The sequence below is a fragment of the Leucopleurus acutus genome (assembly GCF_964270905.1).
Source record: "Leucopleurus acutus genome assembly, chromosome: 7".
NCBI lineage: Eukaryota > Metazoa > Chordata > Mammalia > Artiodactyla > Delphinidae > Leucopleurus > Leucopleurus acutus.
Window position 1 is genome coordinate 17,942,421 of NC_139150.1, and position 22,982 is coordinate 17,965,402.

At 41.6% G+C, this 22,982-nt stretch overlaps 1 protein-coding gene across 1 annotated transcript in view; it reads right to left on the minus strand.

Moving 5' to 3' along the window:
- The window catches only part of PAPPA (pappalysin 1), a gene marked incomplete at its 5' end in the record, with an annotated part of 255,185 nt that overhangs the window by 139,513 nt on the left and 92,690 nt on the right, over nt 1–22,982 (minus strand). The window contains one exon of the mRNA XM_082842115.1: nt 3,266–3,394. Within this exon, the coding sequence (XP_082698241.1) occupies nt 3,266–3,394 (129 nt within the window). The remainder of the gene's footprint in view (nt 1–3,265; nt 3,395–22,982) is intronic.

A 22,982-nucleotide genomic window follows, 5' to 3' on the forward strand; every position in this document is an offset into this window, starting at 1 on the left:
ACGTGACAGAGGCTTTGTCATCCTAGCACCCTGACTCCTGGCACAGTGTCTGGGACAGAGCTGATAGCACGTGGTTACTCCTTGACTTGTCAGTTCTGCAGGGCTGTCAGTCACAGCAAGGCAATGGTAAATCCAGATGGGAACCTGGGCCCTGGGCTCACATCTTGGTTTTGCTCCTTACTGGGTGTGTAAGCTTCAGAAAACCATTTTAGTCTTTGTGTGCAAGTTGTCTCTTTCGTGAAGTATGGTAATAAGACCTATCTCACGTGGTTGTTGGAAGGACCCAAGGAGATCATAATGTCGCACAGTGCCTCCTGCCTAGTAGAGTCTCAATAAATATTTATAATTATCATTATAAGACTCATCCAGTGCTTTCATTCATCAGGGCCCTCACTGAGTGTTGTAAACTCCTTTGCATATGTACAGTAAATTAGCATGTGTCATCCCATGAAAAATCCAATTAGTGAAGACGGCATCCTTTCTTTCCTTCAAAGTTTATTTGTTTTGTTTTGTTTTTGCTTAGGGAATCATCCATAAGCTGCACTGTTTTCTACCAAGTATGTCAACAACTATTTGGTACCTGCAGGTAATTCAACATGTATTTGATGTCTATGCAGGATAGTAATTCTAGGTAAAAAAATACTAAAAATCTTTGTTAAGAAAACTATTTAAATTACTACTACTACTACTACTACTACTACTACTACTACTACTAGTTTTAGATCAGCGAGAAGAATAATATTGTTTGCAGTGTTTTACCAGTGCACTTATATCTGATTCCAAAATGGATAGACTGAACCATAGATCAGTTCCTACATCTAGTGAGTTTCTCTTTTTATTCCTCGTGCTAAACTAGAAAATCCCAAATCACAATTATGGGTTGTCAGCAATGACTGTGACTGTTTCCTGGATATTCTGGATACGTAGCTCAGTCTTGTACCCACAGATGATAGGGCACCTTCCCTGGAGACTGTCTTGCTCAGGTGCTCAGGGTTCCATCAGACAACAGCTGCATCAAAAGCTAGAAGTCAGGGCTTCCCTGGTGGCGCAGTGGTTGAGAGTCCACCTGCCGATGCAGGGGACACGGGTTCGTGCCCTGGTCCAGGAGGATCCCACATGCCGCGGAGCGGCTGGGCCCGTGAGCCATGGCCGCTGAGCCTGCGCGTCCGGAGCCTGTGCTCCGCAACGGGAGAGGCCACAGCAGTGAGAGGCCCGCGTACCACAAAAAAAAAAAAAGCTAGAAGTCGATGTCTTAATGTGGCAGAAAACAGTGACTATCTTCCCTTTGCCCACTTTTGTTACATTAAGCACCAGAAACCATATCTTCATGTTTGGTTGTTGCATTTGGAGGAGGATCTTACACAGGACAGCACGCCATCAATTTCATTCTCTGACAAGCGAGGAGTTTTATCTTCTATGCTTGAGGAGTCAAATTCTTGGCAATCAGGTGGTTTGCATCACAATTCAACCCTTAAAAATCCTTACATTATCTCCTCCGTATGGAAATTGAGATAATTCAGCTTTGAAATTATACACGCAGGACATTTAAGACATGAATATATATCCCTGAGATACATCACTTCAGCAAGCCACTTGAAATTGTGCAAATAATCATTACTGGCCTTTATCAAGGTCAACATTAAAAAAAAGTCATTCGTTATTTCAGAAACTTGACTTAGTACCTTTCTCGTAACAGCTGGCATACTTCAGTGTGTATGGGAGTGCAGAATCTTACACATACTGTTATCTTTTTGCACAGTAAGTTGGGCAGTTGTAACTCACCGGCCCGCATCTGATCATATTCTCGACATCTACTTTTCCCTTCAATGCTGAGTCATGACCAGAAAGCAAACTGCTGGCCAATAACAGATGTCTGTGCAGATGGGTATTCTTGTACAAACTCGTTCCTTGCGTCACTGTGTCATCCTTGCTGTGTTCCTATCTGGTCCTTTCATTCCATAGCAGGTTTCCAGTGTATGTGACACACCACAAAGTCATCAGTACCAAATTAAATTGCTCTTGACCTCAAGCACTAGTGTCAATGATAAACTAAAAGAAATAGTCATCGAGCCCTTCTCCTTCATATATGAACTATACCTATGAGCCGATTCATGTTCTGTACATCAGTGGTTTCATCCAACTGTGAAACAAATTCTCTTTAGAGTGCCCCTCCCCCTACAGAAATAGTCATTGCAATTCCATGTTGCACAGATATTACGTGACACCCAACAGTGCCACTTAATGAAGGAATTTTGCCAATAGCTTGTTGCGTCATCTCCATACGTAACATTTATCATTAAATCTGCCAATAGTTTTAAAAGTCCCTTAGCAATAGTGTGACTAGTAACTATATTCACAATAAAGAACACAATTTTAGCAATAAGGAACTTAATTGTGCATGATTCTTGGTCTCTTTTTCATCTCTAGGAAGAAAACCATTCAATTTAGTGACCGAAAATACTTCTGTGCTTATTCTGGAGGAAAAAAACCTCAAAGATTTACTTTTTTTTTCCAACAATGCAAAAGTCTTGATGGCTTTTTGCAACTATTTCTCAGTTGCATAACGTCTTGCCCTGTGGGCAGGGGATGGATGGACTGATGATCCAATAAAATCCATTTTTTAGACACACAGCTTTATATCTTCTGATCACACTTTTCCTTTTTTGGCTGCTCGTGTGGAATCTTTACACTTGCCTCCCTGAACTTATAATCACATTCAATATTCACTCTGGAGTACTGTTTACCATCACGGTTTCAACATTATAGAGAGTTGAAATATTTTGCTGTTTTTATAAGGCTCTGACCCAGTTTGTAAATTGTTGATATAACACAATACAACAGAAATAATAAATAAACATGCAGTTTTAAGAAATGTAAATGGTAACTAGCAAAGAATGTAAAAGTGTTTGAATCTAGGTGCGCTGTGTCCTGTTAAGTGAATGTGGCCTGGGGTGGAAAAAACTAACAGAATCCTTGTAGGACACATAGAACAAGAGCATACCGGTAGTAAGTGCATAATGGTAGCTCTATGGAAATCTTATATTGTATTACATGCTTGAGAAACGTGTTTGTTCAAAAAAGAATCATTGCTTTCCTCTGAGGCCAGCGAGCTGCTTGCAGACAAACTGGCAGACTTCTGAGGATCCCTCGTAACTCACAGCTCAACCCTAAAGAGTATCCCGGAAGCTCTTCTATTTGGCACCCTGACCATGTCTTGGCCTACTTAACATCGCTCCCACTCCCCTCTTTAGTTAGGCCTACTTACTTCTGGATGATGCCATCACCGCAGTACCCACTTCCGTGGATGTAAGTGGCAGCAGGTGACGGCTCACTCTCTTCGTTTCCTGAGATAGTGATGACCCAGTACTGGTACACACTGCCAAGATGTAGATCCCTGGAAAACATAAAGAAGACTGTTAACTATACAGATGCGAGGCTGGGGACAAACAAAATGGATCCCCTCGAGTACATGTCTACCAGTCTTGCTTGTTTTTGATATCACATGCACATTTAATTATCCAATAATTTTATTTGTTTGTTTGTTTTAATTTTACTGAGGTAGAGTTGATTTACAATGTTGTGTTAATTTCTGCTGGACAGCAAAGTGACTCAGTTATACATACATATATTCTTTTTCATATTCTTTTCCATTGATTGAGAATAGATTGAATAGAGTTCCCTGTGCTATACAGTAGGACACTGTTGTTTATCCAGCCTATGTATACTAGTTTGCATCTGCTAATCCCAAACTCCTAACCCTTCCCTCCCCCACCCCCCTCGGCAACCACAAAGCTGTTCTCTATGTCTGTGAGTCTGTTCCTGTTTCATAGATATGTTCATTTATGTCATATTTTAGATTCCACATATAAGTTAGTTATCCAATAATTTTTAATGTCTACTGTGATTAAGGCACTCTCCCATACATGATGCACTACACTAAAATGTAGCATCTAAATGTCACTAAAATGACACAGTGCCATGAATATTACTAGGTACTTTTTATCTTTAACCCTTACAATAACCCTGGTGGATAAGAATTGTATGGTATGTGCCCCATAATGAAGGTGTTTGGGAGAACGCCATCCAGGAAAAAATAAACGGGAGAAGCAAAGGCACAGAGGTGGGAAAGCACTGTGCGAGATTCTGTGGGCACTGTCTGATCTATCGCCCTCTTTTTAAGATCTGAGCAGAAACCCCATTACAAGCAAGCAAGCCCTTTCCTTACGTTTCACATCCAGTGATTCTCCATCTCCCTTCCACTTGCTCCTCCCTGTGCCTCTCACTCTTGACTAAATTAATAATAATAGCAGCGTCTATTAATTGAATGTCAGGACCGGGGCCAAGCACTTTCCATGTGTTTTCTCATTTGAGAACCAAAACAATACTACATGTGTACTAGTCGTTTCATGTTTATTTTACAGATGATGGATCTGAGGCACAGAGAGATCAAGCAAAATGCTTACAACCATATGACATTAAATTATATCCGGCAGTCTGCCTCCCTAATCCCTAGTTCAGGTTTGTTTTAACAATCTCGCTCCTTACAAAGGGGCATCTTGTCCTGGAACCGCAATTCCGGGCATTGGTTCTTGCTAGCTTTCCAATTTGCCTAGATTGCGTCTCTCCTTCGCTCTCAAGACCTCCTAGAGCAATGCCTGTTCTACCTTCCTCACACTCAACCTTATACCAGATTACCTCCCTCCCCTTCTTATCCCCTCTCATCTCCCTGCTTGAATTCCCCTGCCATCAAAGGAATCTGGCTACTGCCAATTATCTTCCAAGGCAAAGGTGTATTTATCCACATGACCAAATCACCATCCTCATTTCCTTTTTGACCATTTTCAAAAGGAAATGTTATTTTCTTTCATCTCCCTCTGCACCAATTATTTACTTTTTAATAACAAAAATGTGTCATGGGAAAAAACACAAAATGGTCATGAAGAGAATTCCTATCAGATTCCAGAGTTGGGGTGAGGGGGGGATTCCATAAACAAAAGGACAGTGTCAAAAACATCTCAAGTTCTCCTGCCCATCTGTTGTTTCAGCTGCTCTGAGGGCTAGGGCTGTCTGGATAAGTCCAATAAGATAGCAGGTGCAGCGACAACAGTCAGACAACGTCTCCTGACTCTCAACACAATGATGAGCTGGAGTTTATGAGCACTGAAGGAGGCTGGTGAGGAACACAGCCTTCCTGAGAATGTTGGGCTTATTACCCAAAGAAGACTTTGTTTCAGCAGTGCTGGAGCAGACAGGAATATTGAGGGTAGACCAGAAGTCCCTGGGGATTCCAGCAGTGCTCTGTCAATGAAAACTAAGTGGATGAAATGCATAAAAATCTTGAGATACTGTATGTATGAATGTATGAATAACTGGTGCCTTGTAAACCTCTGAAATGCTAATTTGTTGATATAATTATAGGCCTTTAAAAAAGTTTACTGGATATTTTAACCACCTCTAGACTAATGAATGTACACATTTTCAGATAATGCTTCTAAAGCTGGAATATTGTGGCAGGGGGAAGAGTGATGTTCCCAGGGGAAACGTGAAGGTACAAGATAAAGATGACATGCATTCTACTGTACATTAATTTTCTCTAAAACATGGAGGTACATTTTATATTAAACAGTCATGGCCGTGTTATGGAATAAAATAAAGATGTTTCTTCAGGCTACCTCCCAGGCCACTGGGGGCATATGGTCACTGTCTGAAGCAGATGGAGCACTTCTGTGGAAAAGCGTGAGGGTGTGAAAATTACTTCTCTACATTGTGCTTTTCATTTGTGGTGTGTGTCCAAATGATTTACGGATGATAATATTTAGGTGCTCTGCTAATATTTGTGAATGCTCTCCTTCTCCCCATACCTTGCCCTCCCTCCTCCCCTTCCTCTGCTTCTCAGGAAACACCACTGTGAGGCAAGCAAACATGTGTTTCCATCCTGGCTTCGTCATTTGCCAGCTGAGAAGTTATAGGCAGGAGCCTATTTCAAATTAGCCATAAACCTAGTTTCACAGCCTTTTCCCACAGATCGAATGTAAGAACACATATATAAAGCACCTATGTGCCCAGCCAATGACAGACAGTTAACAGATGTTAACCCATTACAACTCCTGCTGAATTATCAACATTCTCACTCCCTGGAATTATGCTGTGCTCTCTTTCCCAGAAGGGAAGAAGTGACAGATAACTCAGTATAAACTCGGTTTGGTAAACCCATGAAGATGAATGAGGCCGCCATCTATCACGTGGGCCACAGCTTGATGGAAAGTCTCTTTTCTACCATGTCGTTTGGGTAGAACACCCTCATTGCCTGCAGCTTGCTGTCTGTCTCTCTAGGTGGCTATTCTCTACTTCTGCAATTTGTGGATCCCGGAAGGTTTGTCTTTACCCTGGGGCAAAATCTGTCCCCCAGTAACTTCCACTACTGTCCTCCTTGTTACCCACCAGCATTACATAGAACATATCTGATTGGTAGAGAAACCTTAATAACCCTCCTTACAAACTGTGTGTGCGTGGCACATGCATCATTATCTCACAGAAGCCGGAGAGTGGCTCTTTGAAGCAGGGGCTGTTATCCCAAGTTTTCAGATAGGAAAACAGAAGCCCAAGTCATTCCCTTCATAAAAAGCTAGGGAAGAAAGAACAGGATACAAATGCTATTAAAAACATTATATTTTTCCACTGAAGAATTCTTGTGATAAAACTACATGTTCTCCAAGTTAAAGTTACCATTAATGCTAAACTAGGGCTCTTTTCTCAAGAGCCTAAGGTAGAAGAGAGTTCTTTCAGAAGGACAGGGTAGTGGCTTCTGAAGGCTTTGCTGGAGGTTGGGACCTATTTCATGGTTGGTCTAAAAGTAGGACATTTATGTCAAGTTGTTCCTTTCAGCTGCTCTGAAAACCATCTGGAAAGTCTTATGCTGTCACTTGAACTCCTTCCCCTCCTGAGCCTCCCACATCCAGGCAGACCCTAAACCTTGTCAATTTCCCCCACCCAACAGCTTCCATGTCATTCCCTCTGCACCCCTGCTGCCACCTACATCCCAAACTTGATGGCTGAAGCAGCCTCTGGCTTGCCCTCCTGCCTCTAGCATCTCCCTTTTCCAGTCTTTCCAACCCCATCAGAATATTCTTAGATCCAAAGCTACTCTCCAGCTCAGTATCCCCCCACTTAGTGCAGTGATGGGAGCATGCTACCAAGCTGAACCTTCCTATTTACTCTTTGTTTGGAACTAAAATTTACCACTTCATCTGAAACATGATTAGCTTCATCCCTTCTGATTTCTCTCATAGAATTCTGAGGGCCATTTTATTTTATCTTTATTTAAAAAGCTAACCTCCACTAGTAGTTAATCATTCATTCTTCACACTGCATCTCACATTAATTTCATGTTTTTAGCTAGTAAATTTAAATGACAGTATTTAAACGTGATGAGATTATTTTGAAGGGTTGTTGTTTTGCAGCCTTGGTATGACTTCTTTTTTTTAATGTTTTTAATGTTTAACCATCATTGTTTCACAAATGTCTCAAATGACATATCTGCCTTAGGTTTGCATTTCTGGCGATTAGAAACAAAAATACTGACATTCCTAAGTGGTATGATTTTTCTGTATTTCTCCTCAGAAAATGTATTGATGGTCATGTGTATCAAATTTGGAGCACAACCTTATAGAAAATTCAGTTACATATTATAAAATCATTATCTTAAGAATAGGTATGTTATTAAGGAGCCTAAGTACCCCATGACTTAGCTTTTGGCAAAAACGTCTATTTCTTAAAATTATGGTGTGTAATTAATATCATGATAGGTCAATTAAAAACCCCTCTGAAATCTACAGGCAAGTCACTTTACTTCTTTCAGTCTGTTTTTCTATCTTTTAATTAAGATATATGATTCTTCTCCCATACCAATGTGAAGATAAAATGAGAGCTATGAAAGTACAATAGGAGAAAGAGGGAGGGAGAACCTCATTGCACAATGGAAATATCCCATTTTGCTTCTTCTAGGAAACTCTCTCTGAGCCTCTCTCTGTTTTTTTTTTTTTTTTTTTTTTTGCGGTACGCGGGCCTCTCACTGTTGTGGCCTCTCCCGTTGCGGAGCACAGGCTCCGGACGCGCAGGCCCAGCGGCCATGGCTCACGGGCCCAGCCGCTCCGCGGCATGTGGGATCTTCCCGGACGGGGCACGAACCCGTGTCCCCTGCATCGGCAGGCGGACTCTCAACCACTGCGCCACCAGGGAAGCCCCTCTCTGCGCCTCTTGATTCCTCCTTATTGGCCTCCTATTGTTTCCATATTATAGCATTCATTTATCACACTCTATGTCTCCAAATAGTCTGTGTAACTAAACTGTGTTATACTTTTTTGATATTCCACCTTCTGCAATAATTATAGCAATTGTAGTTTCCATTTGTTTCCTATTTATCATATGCCAAGCACTATGCCTTCATATGAATACTATCATTTAATCAAAACAACAGTCCCTTGAATAATTACTATGAAAAGTTTTCAGATAAGGAAACTAACACTTAGGAAGGTTAAGCTATCTGCCTATAGTCACACTGCTTTTGTCAGAGGGCAGGGACTTGAGCCAAGTCTAATTCCATCCCAAGACAGTGCTATCTGGAGACGGAAGCCACAGCTGTTATAAACTGGAAAATACAGCAGAATAGAATAGAATAGAATAGAATACAGCAGAATAGAATCAAGTAGAGTATCCATACAGAGACCAGTCGGAAAGTTCTAGAAGTCAGGAGAGACGCGCATCCTTTTAAACACCACCACTGACTCACTCACCATGGGCAAGCCATCTCCTCTCTCTGAACATCCATTTCTTCATCTACAAAATGGGAATCTGGGAAGAAAGTGACGAGCAGCTCTAATTTAATGAGGAACGTAGTGCTGCATCTTTCTGCCATGAGATCTTCTACAAGCTAGAAGCTGCCTCAGCAGTTAAAATTCTGCACTGAGAATGGGTATAGTTCAAGATCTACCACCCAGATTGACTGAGCTGGGAGACACGGCAGGGGGAGCACCTAGGATGCCTCTGGCTTAGGAAGAGCCCAAGTGTTCCAGTGCTGCCTTGGACTAAGGGAGGGAGGGTAATGCCTGGGCACTTTGTATACCATCTTCCAGCCAAGAATGAGAAGAGAAGGAAACGATCACTTTTTGAGCCTGAGATGATGTGCCAAGGGACTTTACACATACCATTACAACTGTTTTAAACAGAAAATACATTAATCGCATAGAAGAGTACAAAGACCACTATAACAAATGTCTGTACACTTACTCCCCAGCTTTGTCAAATTATAACCTTTTGCCATATTTTCTCCATATCTTTTATTTTTGGTGTAAAAGAAATAAAATATACTGTTTTATATATTTGTTTTCAACCTACCCGTGTGCTCTACCTGTATCCCATTTCCCTCTCTCCCATGAATGTTTTTATACTTCTTGAACGTACGTATTGTTTTGCATGTTTTGAACCTCCCAGATGTTTTAATACTACATTTATTATTATGCATCTGGCTTTATTTATTTTTTTTACCAAGCATTGCTTTTGAGATCATACATATTGATCACGTAGATGATCAATAGATCTGCACGTGGATCTAGCTCATTATTTTCACTGACATAAGTCTTTTACTGTATGAACATAACACACTACATCTGATAGGCACCTGGGTGATAGCTCTCTTATTAGTAGTATCATTAGTATGTAATCTTTTTTGTTATTTCCAATAATGTTGCCTTAAACATTTGCATTCATGTTCCTTTGCACATAAAGCAAGAGTTTCTGAAGGAAATATATCTAAAGTGGTAGCGCTAGGTTACAGATAATTGCGTCTTCAGCTTTAGTAGATATTGCCAAATTATTATCCAAAATCATTGTACCAATGAACACACCTACCAGCAGATTTCCCATTGTTCCAGGTCCCTGGCTGCACTTGATTCCACCAAACATTTGAATTTTGGCCAATCTGATGGGTATTAAATGGTATTTAATTACTATTTTACTTTGTGTTTCCCTGATTACCAACAAGCCTGAGTATCATTTCATGTGTTTGCAGACCACGTATGTTTCTAGCATGTTGATTCCTTGTTCATCACTTTGGCCTATTTTAAATTGGGTTCCTTTTCTTTACTGATATGTCATGCATTTATAGTTACTGGATACTAATCCTTTGTAATGAAAAGCTCTGCAAATACCATTTCTAAGTCTGTGACTCCTAGCTTTGTTTTTTTTCATTCTGTTTAGGTTGTTTTGTTGAATAAAATTTTTTAATCATTTCCTTCTTGATTTGTCCTTTTCATGGCTTGTTGAATAAACGTTTCTTTACTCCAAGGTATTAAGATAGTATCCCCTATTTCCTTTCAATAGCTTTAAGTTTTATTTTTACATGTATGGCTTCAATCAACTACAAATAGTTTTTTAAATGATGTATGGTAAGGATTGTTTTCCCCCCAAATAGGGATGAATCATTTGTCTGACGTTATTTATGTGAAAGTTAATCCTTTCACTACTGAATTGTGATGCTGCCTTTGCCATCTATCATTCAGAACTTTGATAAGTTTTTTTTTTCTGGGTTATCTTGTTTCATTAGTCTATTTTTTTCTATTATCTTATCAATAGCAGTCTGTCTTAATTTCCATAGTTTTAAACAAGTCGATTTATGATACAAGTCCATTCTATACTTTGGTTTTAGCAAAAGACCCTTTTTGCTCTCTCATGTGAAATTTTAGTTTCATTTTTTGAAATGCCTGTTGGGATTTTAATTCCAATTTCGTTGAGTTTATAGATGCATTTGAGGATAAAAGACTTCTTTATGACACTGTATCCCCCATTTACACACACAGTTTATCTCTTTATTTATTTAGGTCTTCTTTTATGATTTCAGTAAAGTTTTAAGGCTTTCTTCATAAAAATTGTGATGATTTTTTATTAGGGATATATTCCTAACTCTAAGCATTTTATAGATGTCAGTACTACAGTAAATGATAGCTTTAATCTATCTATCCATCCACACACATGTATGCATCCATGTGCATGTATATCTATATTTGTATCCTCATGTCTTGTAGCTGACAAAAAATAATTTATAAATTGATATTCTATTCATATGTTCTCATAGACTGTTTTATTCATTCCAGTAATTTGTTGATTCTTATTAATTTTTCTTTGTAGTCTCTTACAGATGAGGATAATGATAGTTTTATTTATTTACCTATCTATCTATCTATTTATTTATTTATGGTTGTGATGGGTCTTCATTGCTGCCTGCGGGCTTTCTCTAGTTGCAGCGAGCGGCGGTGGGGGGGGGGGGGGCTACTCTCCCTTGCGGTGCACGGGCTTCTCATTGCGTTGGCTTCCCTTGCTGTGGAGCACAGGCTCTAGGAGCGTGGGTTTCAGTAGTTGTGGCGTTTGGGCTCAGTAGCTGTGGCTCGCGGGCTACAGAATGCAGGCTCAGTAGCTGTGGCTCACGGGCTTAGCTGCTCCATGGCATGTGGGATCTTCCTGAACCAAGGATCAAACCTGTTTTCCCCTGCATTGGCAGGCGGATTCTTAACCACTGAGCCACCAGGGAAGTCCCAAGTTTCTCCCTTTTCAATCCTCAGAAATTTTGTTGGTATTTCTCGCCAAGCTGGTTTAGGTAGAACCAATGGTGTTACTAGTTTTGTTTTGTTTTCTATCATGAAGGGACCTGATTTTATTAAGAGTTCTAAAATTCTGCATCTAGTAAGACAATTTTATTTTAAAACATCATTTCATATGCTGGTATTGTGAATTACATTCATAGACCATCTAACTTTAAAGTCTCATCTTATTCTAGGAAAATCCAGCTTTGACACAATGTCAAAGTGTGTGTCTGTTTGAGTGTGTGGCTTTTAATACATTGATAAATTCTGTCTGCTACTAACTTGTGTAAGGTTTTTGCTTTTTGGTCATACATTTAATTGACCAAAAATTTTTATCTTCTTCATTTATTTACTTGTCCACTTGTTTACTTGTTTATATATTTATGTGCTGTGTTGTGGACAGAAATACTGTTCTATGTGATACTGATTCTTTGATATTTGCTGAGATCCATTTTTTGGCCTGGGACATGGTAAATTAAAAAAAAAAGTGTTCTACATATCCTAGAAGAAAATATTTATACTTAATTCAGTAGCAGGGTCCTATATATTTTTATCAGATGACATATTTTTTGTGTTGTTCAAAATCATCTATATCATTATTTTAGTTTGCTTGTTCTATTAATTATGGAGAAAGGTATGTCAAAATATCATAATATTATGGGTTTATCACTTTTTTTTTAGGTAAGAGTCATGTTTGATTTATATATTTTCAGGTCATGTTATTTGGTATATCCAAGCTCAAAATCATTATATACCTTCCTTTTATCTTTATCTGGTGAACTCTTTATCTTAGATTTTTTTTTTTTGTCTTAATGTTTCCTTTGCCTGATGATAATATTAATGTAACATTTTGGTTAGTATTTGCCTGGCAAATATTTTGCATTCCTTCACCTTTTACCTTTCAGTGAACTTAGCTTTAGTTAAATCCAACCTGAGAGTCTTCACTTTCATAGTCGACTTTAATCTGATTAGCGTAATGACTAGTATATTAAGACTTATTTCTCCCATCTTCTTTGTGCTTTCCAGTTATCATGATTTTTCTCCGCATATTTATTTTCCCCCTTTCTCGCTTTCATTTGGGTGTGCTGGATTTCTTTATTTCTACTCTTTAGCCCTTCTTAGTCCGTCCATCTAATTTTTGCAGACTATATTTTCTAATTATATGTCTTTTTTTGGTTATACTAAAATACAAATATGCATACTTATTATCAAAATCAAAATTTAATAAAAACTCTGATGTTGATTTCTGACCCTTACTCTTATATTTTTGTGTTTTTTTAATTTTGACATGTCAACTTATGTTCATTGGGTTTTAATCTGTGACAATCATGTGTCCCCAAGGTGAAGTCTATATCCTCCCTCAGAGGATAACTTCTAGGTACCCTTGGAACATTACTTGTCTAGAACGATTTCTTTTTCTTCTTCCTTTTTTTTTTTTTTTTTGCAGTATGCGGGCCTCTCACTGTTGTGGCCTCTCTCACTGTGGAGCACAGGCTCCGGACGCGCAGGCTCAGCGGCCATGGCTCACGGGCCCAGCCGCTCCGCGGCATGTGGGATCTTCCCGGACCGGGGCACGAACCGGTGTCCCCTGCATCAGCAGGCGGACTCTCAACCACTGCGCCACCAGGGAAGCCCCCTTCTTCTTCTTCTTTTCTCTTTTCTAGTTAGTTTTTCAGTTTAGGCATTCCCAGACCATACTAAGCAGTGTAAACTCAAATTTCAAATCTTTCTGAGGTATAGGACATAGACATAGATATGTTTTCCCTAGTACACTCTTTCACTAAGCATGTAGACTTTCAGAGGTCCTAACCTTATTTTGAAGCCTTTAGTTGTAAGTCCCCACCCTGCAGAGTTTCAGGGCCAAATCTCCACTCCTAGAATAAGCAAGCATATTTAATCCACTCAGTTGCCAAAACTGATGGCTCTCCCTTATCCAAACTACACCAATAAAACTAGATTCGGGGCTTACCTGTCTAGTTCTCAGTTCCATTTTTTTTTTTTTTTTTTTGCCTTTACCAACACATTTTTTGACTCCTCTGATCTCAGTCATGCATTTTAAAGGATGCTAGTTATATCAGTTGTATTTTATCTGGAATAGAGGTTTGTACTGGAAATATTTTTAGTTTGTTAGTCCACCATATTTCCACATACAATTTCTAAAATATACCTGTAAGGTAGAAATCATTTGCATTGTGCAGTTGAGGTTCAGTGTAGTTCAGTGATCTGCCCAAGGTCAGGGAGATAATAATTATAAAGCAGAATTTAAATCATGCTGTTTCACTCTAGAACTCTTGACCTTTCCATGATATTGAGATGACTCCTTGGGTAAGTACATGCTAGTGAGCAATGCATTAATATCCAATCAAGTACAGAACACTGCAACTATCTGAAGATAAGGCAAGCTCCCCCTTATAGTCCTACAGTCTTTTAGGAAGCTGCAAGTCAGGCTAAAGTAGATTTTATTTCTTATGTAGAATTATAGAGCAAAATAGCTTAAGCACTAACATATTGCTAGGTGAGAGCCGATTTTTTTTTTTTTAATTGAGAAGGGATAGTATATTATCCCAACTGCTTTATGTTTTTTTTCTATCCACAAAGGTTACCTATACTTGCTTTAACAAATTAAAACACTATGTAAAATAATTAAAATAAAGTAAAATTATATCAAATTCCATCACCTTGAGGCAGCTATCAAGAACATTCTGGTCAGCAACCCTTCATGTATCTTTTAATGTATAATCATACACAAACACATACAATTTTCTATGAATATAAGATCACAAATACGTCAATACCACTTCATCTCGAGTGTTCATGAAAAAAGGTGCATAGGAGAAGTAAACCCAGCTAGCTAGCTTTATGTGAGCTAACTACTTTCATGGCTTTGACTACTTTTTCAAATTCTGGATAAATCTATTTATATCATTTCATTTGTTCATCCATTCATTCATCCAAATAGCATTCACTGGGTTGTCCCAGCTTTTCCTAGGTTTCTTGGATTCAAAGATCAGTAAAATATAGTCCTGCCTTTAGGATGCTCATAGGCTTTTGGGGAAGAAAAGACGTTAAAATGAATGGCTTTAACGCAGCGTAATATATACAATGGAATATTACTCAGCCATAAAAAGAAACGAAATTGAGCTATTTGTAGTGAGGTGGATGGACCTAGAGTCCGTTATACAGAGTGAAGTAAGTCAGAAAGAGAAAGACAAATACCGTATGCTAACACATATATATGGAATCTAAGAAAAAAAATGTCATGAAGAACCTAGGGGTAAGACGGGAATAAAGACACAGACCTCCTAGAGAATGGACTTGAGGATATGGGGAGGGGGAAGGGTAAGCTGTGACAAAGTGAGAGAGAGGCATGGACATATACACACTACCAAACGTAAGATAGATAGCTAGTGGGAAGCAGCCGCATAGCACAGGGAGATCAGCTCAGTGCTTTGTGACCACCTAGAGGGGTGGGATAGGGAGGGTGGGAGGGAGGGAGACCCAAGAGGGAAGAGATATGGGAACATATGTATATGTATAACTGCTTCACTTTGTTATAAAGCAGAAACTTACACACCATGGTAAAGCAATTATACTCCAATAAAGATGTAAAAAAAAAAAAAAAGTGTAGGGGTCTGTAGGGAGCACGAGTAGTGTCAGACACAGGCTGTGGAGGAGTCTGAACTCCTCAAAGAAGGTATACTGGCTGGACAGGAGGGGTAAGGAGAAGGCAAGCCATGAGGAGGAGGACAGAAATGGCTTTTGAATCAAAGGGCATAATAATATTTGTTTTGTGGAAGACAATTTTGGTAGCAGTATATAGATAACTGGTTTGGGGGAAAAGTAGAAAGACCAAATATCTGCCCATGGGATGGACTGATGCAGGAATACATTGAGTTCCTACCAAGTTTTGGCACCATGCTAGACGTCGTCATATTCTATTTTGATTGAAAAGAACTAAAACTGACAACAAAATATCCTTCCTCACTGAATGACTGAAGCTGTGTGTAGTCTTCTCCAAAAGAATTTCTTAACATTCATACATTAAGGTTACATACACTGTTTTTTCCTACATGTGATAACAATATACTCCTTCATTCCAATTTTGTTTGGGTATCACCCTGAATTCTTAAGAGAACACTTTACTTTTGTTCTAGGTTGAGAGGTACTTTGGTCTTATGTTTTACTGGAAGAGGGCTGTTGTTGATTATTTGAAGTAGATAGAGAATATCCTCTGCCCTTGGGAAGGGACAACATGAAAGGCAGTTTGACGTCACTGTGGATGTCACCTGGACCACGCCAGGAAAAATGACTATGGTTATTCCATTAAGTTTGGTTGTGATTTTCGATGAATTAGGTCTCCTCTCTGGACCTTGCTTTCCTTGGGCAATTCAAATAAAAAGCATGTATGGAGCTTCTGGCAGGAGTCATTCCAAAGATGAAGAAGATGCCACCATCCCCGATCTCAAACAGTTCAATGGGCAAAAGAGAGGATAAGCCAAGTACACTTTGACTATAATTCAAGTCAGAGCTTGAAGAGCACCAACGGAGAGGAGGGTCCAATTGTGGTTAGAAGGATGAGAAAGGGAGAGTCCTGACACCTAGATTAGGTTGATCCCTTCTACAGGTGTCCATATCGCCCCATACTTTCTTATAAAACTCACACCCTTTGTTGTAATCAGATGCCTGTCTTCCATGGTGTACATTAAGCGCTCTAAGGACAGAAAAAAAAAAAAACATGAGCCTTTCATTGCTACATCTCTGTACCTAGCACAGTGCTTGGCACAGACTAGGTTTCCAACAATACCCGCTGAAGGAATTAATAGTCGGAGACAGTGCACGTGGGGAACATGTCAAGACGTAAATGATAAGCATGGTATTCTGGGCAGTAGGAACAGCACAGAACAGGACACAGGTTAACCTTCTGAGACAAAGAACAGTGCATTAAGACTGGCCTGCAGGGTAAGCCAAAGGAAGTGCTAAAGTTTCACGAGAATGGTCAGTTGAGAGTGTAAGGTAGATGGTGGAGGGTTCTGAGGCGAGATGTTAGGGCTTGAGTCACTGAGGGATGGAAATCCACTGTTTTAAAAGCAGGGGACTGGATGCAATGAGTTCCCAAGTCCCACACCTCCAGCTGCAGAAGTCAGAACTTAGATGTGTCAGCAGTAGTCGAGACACTGAACCGGCACCCAGGGCTTTAGACAGCCTGGGTTCCCTCCACCGCCACCTACCCTCCTACCGGACCGGCACTCAGTAGACTGCGGCCCTTTCCATTCATGTGGAAATTAAAGTTTTGCTTCAATAAAATCTGAATCTCAGAATGGTGAGATTCCATTGCCAAGAAAAGAATCTTTGTTTGGGAAAATGGACTTTGGTCTTACAATATCCATCCACTATTATCCCTGGTGACCACTGCGAGCTCCAACCCACGGTCTGGATTAAATGAATGAGGAATGAGAAGGCAGGGATCTGAGAAGCCACTGGGCATGTGTATCCCTCCCAATGGGGCTAGGGTCCACCCCTGTCACACAGGTAACACACAGCTCATTCTTTTCAGACTGACAGTGCCGCCCTCACTCTGTATAAGGCTCAGGAAGGAGCAAATGTATACATGCAACTGATTAATTCCAGCAGCCTCGGATATAATTGTACAAAGATTTGCCCTGGTACCAATTTAAAACTCAGTAGCACATTTAATAAAACTAACAGTTTGCAGCCACGGCCTTTGTTATTTTGTTTTAATCATCTTTTACCACCAACTGAAATGATTTTCTACTTTCTTGGTGCAGTGAAATAAAATCCAAGAGAAAGAATGGGGGGACAATGTGGAAATTATAAAAGATTCAGAGTTTCAAATCCCGGGCTAAGGTCACAGCAGCCCTGAGAGTTAACCGGTTGTTTGTGTCAGGCTGAGATTTGAAGGGAAGACATTTACCAGTTTGCGGGAAACGCCACACCTGTATAGCATTAAAGGAAGGAGAGAGGAAAAGAACTACAAGGGACTCTTGTTTTTCCTGAATGCAACCAGAGGTGATGTGTGACAGCTTCCCCAAACACCCCTGCTGGTGATGGACAGGTCTCCTGATCGCAGAGCAGGGGCCTGTGACAAACTGACCGGTCGCCAAGACCCCTGGGAGCCCAAACACCAGATCTAGTCGGAGGTAAACAAGGCATGCAGCACAGTGTGAAGATGGAGGCCACACGGGGGCCAGGAGTCAACAGGGGGACCCAGTGACAGCTGGTGATTGAGCGGCACTAACTGAACACAGTTGTTGAGGACCAGGGGCCAGTGGGGAGAGCAGCCTCCCTTCTCCTTCCTGTGGCCTCTCTGGGTGGCCAGCGATTTTATTACTGGCAGAGGGTGAGCCCAACAGCATTTTCGAATTTGGCATCACATCTAAAACCATTTGGGGGCTGGGCATCTCTTTCTTCGCCCCCCCTAGCCCCACCCTCCCCATGAATGCTTTGGATTCGGTGAAAGTCGGCGTGCAGTGAGCAAACTACACTTCCCCTCGAATTTTGAAACCCATGTGCGCTTGGGGAAAATGTAATCCTTATGTTTCTGATTCATTTACACTTAACTCATCAAAACGCTATTTTGTAAGAGCTATTTGATGTCCGCGAAGTCTTCTGAGCCCTTTTGTAAGCCTGGCTTCTTAGAAGCAGGAAGTCACGTTTCTGACGAGAGGGGAGAACTTGAACTTAAAAGATTGAGTTTGTTTTGAAATGAGGGCTCTTGGAGGGTCACGTGGACCCGGAGCTTGGCCAAATGCGTTCTCTCATTTCCTATACCACCCCCCTCACCAGCACCAGCTGCCATGACGTTACTAATGTCAGCGCACTATGATTTCACCCTGAGCAGCCAACGGAGACTTCTTCATGATCAGAGAGAGCTGAGCTCAAAGCTGAATCCCAAGGTCTGGCCAAACTCCAGCACGCCGCGATGTTGGGGGAAGGCGCACCTGGATTGGGTATCAGGAGCCCTAGGTTCAATTCCCTCTTCTGGCACCAAAGGTCTGTGTGACTGAGGAAGTGGCCTCCCCTCTCTGGGCTCAATTCTCTCATTTGTAGAGTGTCACTGCTTCCATGTTCCTTCCCGGCCTGAGAGGTTTTGAGTCTAATTCCTAGACAGGAGGAGGTGTGAGCACCTCAGAATTCTCTCTGCTGAAAACTTTTGGGGACTGAGTTTGTATACAAGGACCTTAGCTCAAGAAGGAAACACAAAAAATGTAGAAACCGGGCTTTGGATATTGGTTTGCTCAGCGTCTCACTGTGGGATGGATGCTAGAGCCCAGAGAAGGAGGGAATAAGCTGTCCCAAGTCATGCAGAACGTTAATGGCAGAGTCCAGCTTTCCTGGCATTTTGTGACGAACATCGCTGGATGGAAGAATTCAAAACTTTTCAGTTTATAGGATATTGAAGCGCAGGCAAAAAACCTATTTCCCACTCTGGCAACAAGAACGTGAAAGCAGCATTAAAATGGAAGGGGGCACTGGCATTGCTTTGCATGAGGCACAGTGAGGTGGTGTCTGGCTTGTATTAAAGCCCATGAGTGAATGATTAATCCTGGGTAGAAAACAAAGCCCGTGCCTCGTAACGTTATAGGTATTAGTGTGGCGGAAGATTAACCCCACGACCCCAACAGGGGACCTTTGAGAACACTGGACAACACTGAGAATCGATGCATGATGAAAACAGGTGGTCTCACAGGTCTTGTCTGCCCACCCCCCAAAACACACACACACACACACACACACACACACACACGTACACATGCACAAGCTCGCCTCACCTGCTCCTGAATCTGTACACAGAAATGTTATGGCTCAAAGCAAACTGTAGCTGTCTGCCCCCACCAATTCGCAGACTGATAATGGGAAGACAGCTTTGAACTCGTCCTCCTCTCATCCCAAACCAAACATCCCTCTATCTCCACATTATGCGTTTCAGTGACGCCAACAACATAGGCACTTCTAGGACCCACTCACTTCCCTCCTCCCTCTGACCAGTCGTGGGGTACCTCCATCCCATCAGTACTGCTCAGCCCCATCCAGTTCTCTCCATTCCCGCCTTGACTACCCTAGACCAGGGCCAGCTTCTACTTCAGTGCTGGCAACATTGTCTTACCTCCCTCATCATTTACAGTCTGTGCCTCTATCCCTACATCTGCCCAGATAGCCACACAGCCAAAGAGCTGTCCTAAAACCAAACCTGATCAGGATTCTCTCTTACCCCTAACAGTCCCTCACCACCCTCGGGATGAAGCCCAGACCCGTCAGCATGGCATTCTAGAACCAACGTTGCTGGCCTCCTCTCAACCCCTCTGGCCTCTTTGCTCAAACTCTCCTCCTCAAAACTGACCCCTCAGCCACCATGAGCAAACAGTCCCCCCTCCCTTCCCTGGCTAAATGGTCCGGCCTTAGTGTAGACGCCATCTTTCCCAGGAGGATCTCACTGACCTTTTAGCTGAGTGAGGCTTTCCTAGCCCTTGTGCTTCTCTTATCATAACACCTTTTTCACTTTTGTTACCACTTAGATGAAGCTCCCAGAGGGTTGGGACTGCTCGTCATTGCCCCGTTTATCTCTCTCCACTGCCCAGCACGGGGCCCATTACAAAGACAGTACTAAATAAATGCCTGTGGGGTGGATGGTAGACTGACTGACATTGTCTGGCCCCATCCCTTCCCTTTAGGGGGACTGCGGCCCCAAGAGGAGAAGAGACCATGCGATAAGATTTTCTTTGATCCTTTTGCCCCTCTGGTAACGAATCCATTTCAGACATTTAAAGGAAGACCTCCAATATACCAGCTATCATCTGTATTACCACAAATTTCTGACCCCTTACTGATCTGCCAAAGCGTTTACTCATTCATTCATTCATGCTTTTATTGACCTGTTTATTGACCATCTACTTCATGCCTGTCCTTCCAAAGAAGCTGAAGATAATATGACAAATGTTACGTAGTTCCCATCTCTGGTATCTCACTGTCAAGTCAAAATGCCGCTGAACAGGAAAAATACACCAGTACATTCTGAAATTGTCCCAAATGGAAACAATCGGTAAGCCCTAAGAGAGAGAGACAGTAGGTCAGGAAGGAGCTCTGAGGGCCCCAGTGCACCTGGAAGGCTTTCTTTACAGACGGCTAGTCTCTGAGCTCGCACGGGACATGTAGCCTGGTCCCTCTACTCTTACTGAATCAGACATACTCGGGGCAGGTAAGAACTCCAGGAGGGTCTGAATGGAATGTCAGAGCTGGAAATGACTTTCAGAGTCATTTACCTAGGCCTTCATTTTATAGAAGGGGGACTTGGGCCCACAGATGGGGAATCATGACCCAGTAATGTAGCAAAATCTCAGGAGATCGGTACTTGAAGCCATGTCTCCTGATTCCAGGGCCAGCACTTTGATGGGTTCTCTCTCTTTTTCTTTAGCTCAGCTACAGAGATTAAAGTGCAATGGTCTTTTCTTTCTTCTAATCCAGCACTGAACTCTGCGTAGAGTTGAACGGGAAACTGTTTCATGAGTGTGTCTGTGCATGTCTGTGTGTTTGTCTTTCACACCTACTCTCTGGCCTGGCCAAGAACAAGCCTAATGAAAACCAAACAATAGGAAGAATCATGAACATTGAAATCTTTATAGCTCCCCCACATTGCATCACGTTCTTGCAAGTCCATTAGCTCATTAGTTTTTCAGGACACCCTTTGTGAGACTGTACGGATAGGAATCATCACCCACTTTTTTCCAGGGACAGGAGCTGAGGTTCAAAGCATTGAAGGAACGTGCTCAGGGTCATGCAGCAAGACAGCTGTGTGCTGGCCTGAGAATCAGATCTCCTGATCCCAGATTCAGCGTCTCCTAAGTGATGTCTGAGGTTCCTGCTTGAGCAGATACAACACAAACCCACTATGTTCTGGCCTGAGGATTCTCATCATCTCTGAGCACAGACTGAATGGATTTTGTCCACTCCTCTTGCCAATGCCCAGTGTGAGATAAATTCCTCCATTATTCCCACATCTGTAATTACTCTGACGGCTGTTATTTTCCTTCTCGTTCCCATTCATTTACTTGTTTTCTTAAAAATCAAGAACTGGTGCCCATACAACCAAGTCCAGTCCGTCCTTCCTACCCACAGGGAGAAAGGCAAAAGAACAAAGAAGCAGGTGACATCAGGACACCCACTGCAACCCGACTTCACTAACTCATTGTTTTCCAAAGGAGCTCTTGATCTACCCCACCCACTAACAAAACACTAAATTAAAATCTATTCCTCCATTTCAGGAAATAACGTTTCCCTCATTCCAGACACTCAAACCAGAAACCCGGGAGTCATTGGACAGCTCCTTCTCAGAACCCTTGCATCCAATACATCTCCAAGTCCTGTTGGTTCTACTTTTCAAACATTCCCCCAATTCATCCACTTCTCCTGCAGATAGATAATCATAATCTCTGGCTTGCACTTTAGCAATAACCTCTAAATGGACTTTCTCACTCTTCCTCAATCCCCTCTTTACAGAGCACCAAGAGCAATTTCATAGAAACACAGATCTGATTGGTTTAGTCCTCTACTTCCCAATGAACGAATCCAAACTCCATAACAGAAACTCCCTTCACAATACGGCCCCTGCTTACAACTCCAGTCTCGTCTTCTGTATATCCCCCCTTAATTTGAGGGGGAATTATGCTCTACTATAACCTCACATAATAATAAATCTTCAGGCTGTAATTATATTTTTATTTGGGCTATTATTCAGACCAGCCCTCCTATCCAGTTATAAGATTCACAATTACAGTGCCAGCATGGAGACTGACACGCAGAAGGCACTTATTCTTAAAAGACTGAACAAATGAATGAATAAATTTATCAACAGAGGCCTAGGTCCATCACTTAACTTCTGTGAGTCTTAATTAATATCTGTAGAAGAGACACTATAATGGTCCAGGAATGTATCAGACTGATCCACAGAAATGTAGACAAGTGATCTCAGTAGTGTTAGCACCAACCAGGGGCCCTTCACACTTTCAAAATTGTGAAGGTACCTGGAGACAGTCAGCACTTCTATGGCTACTGCTGACCCCAGAGATCTGTGGATTCTGCTAAACGCTATTGTTTACCCTAATGTTCCCAGAACCTGTATTTCATTCTGAGAGGTACTTGGCCTAAGACTGATGAGAGGGAGCTGTAGGTGGATGATGCCCGGCTTCCAAAAATAGAGGAAGATCGTGCTGACTATGTACACTGCTGGCCTGGGCTAGGAACAGAAGTATTTGTCCTGGACCTGGAGAAACAGCTGTCAGTCCTGATGCTGCTCATCTGTCCTGGTGGACATCAGAACGCAGGCAAGGCCATGTT